This window comes from Montipora foliosa, chromosome 6 (genome assembly GCF_036669935.1).
Source record: "Montipora foliosa isolate CH-2021 chromosome 6, ASM3666993v2, whole genome shotgun sequence".
In the NCBI taxonomy this organism is placed as follows: domain Eukaryota; kingdom Metazoa; phylum Cnidaria; class Anthozoa; order Scleractinia; family Acroporidae; genus Montipora; species Montipora foliosa.
The window spans coordinates 38,770,795-38,774,582 of record NC_090874.1 but is presented as its reverse complement, the minus strand read 5'-3'; the positions used below and the strand labels follow the sequence as shown (position 1 = coordinate 38,774,582).

At 38.1% G+C, this 3,788-nt stretch overlaps 1 protein-coding gene across 1 annotated transcript in view; it reads left to right on the top strand.

Moving 5' to 3' along the window:
• The first annotated feature begins 644 nt into the window (after positions 1-644).
• The window catches only part of LOC138007300 (arsenite methyltransferase-like), a 22,203-nt gene continuing 19,059 nt past the window's right edge, over positions 645-3,788 (top strand). The window contains exon 1 of the mRNA XM_068854119.1: positions 645-926. Within this exon, the coding sequence (XP_068710220.1) occupies positions 757-926 (170 nt within the window). The 5' untranslated portion in view covers positions 645-756. The remainder of the gene's footprint in view (positions 927-3,788) is intronic.

Sequence of the window (3,788 nt, the reverse complement as noted above, 5' to 3'; positions counted from 1 at the left end):
TCCGCGAAGAAACGTATTAGATTTCAGTTTATTATTTTTAGTAATTTCCGTTATTTTTTCCGTGACTCTTAGTATTTGAATTCAAAATCTTTGTAACTGCCACGTTTTATCACATTTTTTCCAGTATTACGTCAAAATCCATTTGCTATATATATATGTACATAGAAGCAATTCAATGTAAACTCTCATGGATTGTACCTAAAAAAGGCTGGTTTGGAAATATAGTACATCACTAAAATCAAATCTACGTTGTATCGGCTCTTGCTTAAAATATTTAGTTTCTCATGTAAAAAACAATTAATTCAATTTAAAACCGCCGGAAATTTAGCTCTTTTCTCAAACCAGAAGTCAGTTCGTTTACACCTGCGCAGTTGATCTGAGAACGAGCGCAAGGAAGGGCAAGGAAAAACCTTCGATGGAAACAACAGTTTGTGCGGTGACTTTTTCTTGTGAGTGGGTTTTCTTGTCAGCTCATGATATGATGACGTCAGTTACCGGAAGTAACATTTCACTTCCGAAGCAACGTGGGAAAAATCGGTCTGTGGGCCATTAAAAAGAAATAGGTTCATTTCCCATGATCCCTATCAATAAACTGAAGAGAGACCCTGGGAACGAGGCCAACCTGCTAGTTTTGTTTTATTCCTGGGAACGAGTTTGTCATTCGAACAACGTGTTTTGTCGTACACTGAAAACGCTAAACAGAGTGACAGAATCTGGTCCACGACCTTAAATCAGTGCACTGTACTTTATAAGAAGATGACTTCTAACGTTGAAGAAAAAGTAAAGGAAAATGTGAAGGACTACTATGGTAAAAGGTTGAAAGATTCCGACGATTTGCAAACTAATGCATGCAAATTCGATGGGCAGAATATGTCTCCAGCCGTGAAAAGTGCTCTGAAACTGGTTCACATGGAGGTTTCCAGCAAGTAAGCTAAGCATAAAACATAGACGAATTCCTATTCTTTGTGCCAACCAGCGATGAATTTCAACCAAACGTTTCTTAATCCACTCCATAAACTCCTCGGTGTGAATGCTCAATATATATATTTGATGATACAGGTAGGCGTACGCTTAGTCATAAGAGAACGTCCTTCAGGTGCTGTCATGCGTTAGAAGTCATGAGTGAACTTTGAGTGGAAGTTAGGAAAAACTTAGGATCAGAGTTTTGTGAATAAAATGACACAGAGAAGCAAAGTTACGCAACGGTGGAGAACTGCAAATAACTGTTTCCTTCAACATTGCTTGTTTCAAATCTTTTAAATAGTTGACACCTTGCTCCTCTCTATTCTGCAAAATGCGAGTTGACGTATTTTATGGAAGTTGACGCCATCCGTGTTTCAGATAAAGCAGAACTGTAGAGTGGGTTCGTTTCATAAAGGTATTTCCTGTGTAAACCCATGTGGAAATGCCATAAACAATTTTAAAGGCAGTTTTTGATAACAGAAGTGAGAACTAAATTACAAATATGGACAGGAAGCATAGAATGAATTAGTTGCCAGTAATCGGATCTCTGTTTATATGTTAAGGGTTCTGGGATCGCCAGGGGGGGAGGGGGGGGGGGTGCAATCATTTCAAGTCGCCATAAGAAAATGTATGGTGGAAACTTATTTCAATGGCCAAAAAAAAGATTTTGGAGAGAGATCAAAGCTTTCTTTGACACAGTTTTATTTGAAATCGATTTGAGCAATGTTGATACGTGGCAAGTGTAACTTTTTGTTTGAAAATCCGTGAAATATGAAATAAAATTTACTCTGATTAACCTTGCTCACGTAAGGTTTATTGTGAAATTGACATCTCATCATGGCCTCGAAATATTGCAAAATTAGGTATAAATCTGGAGGAAATAACACAATAAAGCCTTTTCAGTTGTATTTACGTGTGCATGGGCTTTTTTTGTTTTGGTTACATCTTGCATAAAGGAATTATGGTCCCTGGAAATTTACCTCGTCAAACGAGAGAAGTTGTTGTCAGAGGAGATAGAAATTGATTTTACAAAGCTACGTGTATTGCTCTTTGGAGGGATGAAACTAGCGACGAGAAACATGAGGAAATCCATAGGTTAAGTTCTAGTTTGATTGAGAAAAATTCAATGGTTTTTGAGCCACTACTATTTTCTACGAATTCTGTAAGAGTCCAATTACTGTAATGTATTGCGATGATTCTTCTCAAGAAAACCAATTCAATCTCCTTCTGCCTTGAGATAGCTGTTTTAATGCTACAGCAGAATACAGCATTCTCTATTTTGATAGATTTAGACAACTCTTGGAATTCATATGCCTCAGCTGCTAAACAAACCTTTCTTTGTCAAACTACCATCTACAAGTATTAAAGTCACCAGATCCAAGCAAACTTGTCAAGCTCCACTATGGCTTCAACTAATACAAAAGCATCATCTTCATATACACTGTAGTAGTTCTCTGTAGATCTGATCTTTGGAGCAGGTCTTTAAGGTTTTCATACTCTCGGAATCGTACTGTTCTTTGTACAGAGTTGGTGTAGGACATTCATAGGCTCTGTAACCTCGTACAAAATTATTTGAACAAACCTTTTTACCTTTGGTCACAATTAATAGCTCTAGCCCATGAAAAAGCATCAGTGTTATTCCTGAGCGAGTTAAATCTTAATATTCCAACATGAGGAAAAATATTTTGCTTGTCTGGGTACAATGTACATTTGATCGTTGTCACAACCCCACACAGCACAATGATTGCCACTAGGCATATAATTTTCCAATATAATTTGAATTGCTGAGTTTAGAAATAGGCCAAAAGCCAGCCTATACATACGTAAATACAACTGAAAAGGCTTTGTGGTGTTATTTCCTCCAGGGTTATTCCTAAGTTTGCAATATTTTGAGACCATTTCACAATAAACCTTGTGCAAACAAGAAAGTCAATCAGCAAATTTTATCTCGTATTTCACAGTTATTCAAACAAAAACTTACACTTGTCGTGTATCAACATTGCCCAAATCGATTTCTGATAAAACTGTGTCGAACAAAGCATTGATATCTTTCCAAAATCTTTTTTTGGATGTCAAATAAGTTTCTGCCATTTGCAGTGTTTGCCCCCTGGCGATCCCACAACCCTTTGCGTATAAAGTAGGGATCCAATTACTGGCAACTCAAATGTGACAGATGTGCAAACATACATGTGTAAGTGGACCTCTAGATTTGAACTGGTTTTTTTTAAAGTCAGTCATGTACAGGTACATGTACCTGTAGGTGAGACTGGATTATAAGCATTACATGGTCACTGGGCTGTCATGTGGGAGGTCGTGAGTTCAACTCCGGCCTGACCATCACTCAGGGTATTTAAGTAACTGAGGAGAAAGTGCTGCAAATGCATTACATCTGCAAATGGTTAGACTCTCTAGTCTTCTCGGATAAGGACGATAAGCCGGAGGTCCCGTCTCACAACCCTTCAAAGTTCATAATCCTGTGGGACGTAAAAGAACCCGCACACTTGTTGCAAAGAGTAGGGCATGTAGTTCCCAGTGTTGTGGTCTGTCTTCTGTGGTATATCATGGTTGGGAGGGTAAAAAGGGCGCACTTAATTTGGAGCCTCGCTCTGTTGTGCAACCCCCACCACAGCCTGTTTCTCTGTTGTGGTGAAAGTGATTAAATAAATAGTCAGAAAACTTGTTACCCATTAACAACTTCTATAGAAGATGCTTGTAATTTTGGTGTCCTTTTAAAACCAGACAAAATTGGTTTGAAGAAATCAGCTTTTCATGATACCAACTGGAAATTTACAAGGGCTAGTGTTGAATCAGGTCCATTATGTCTA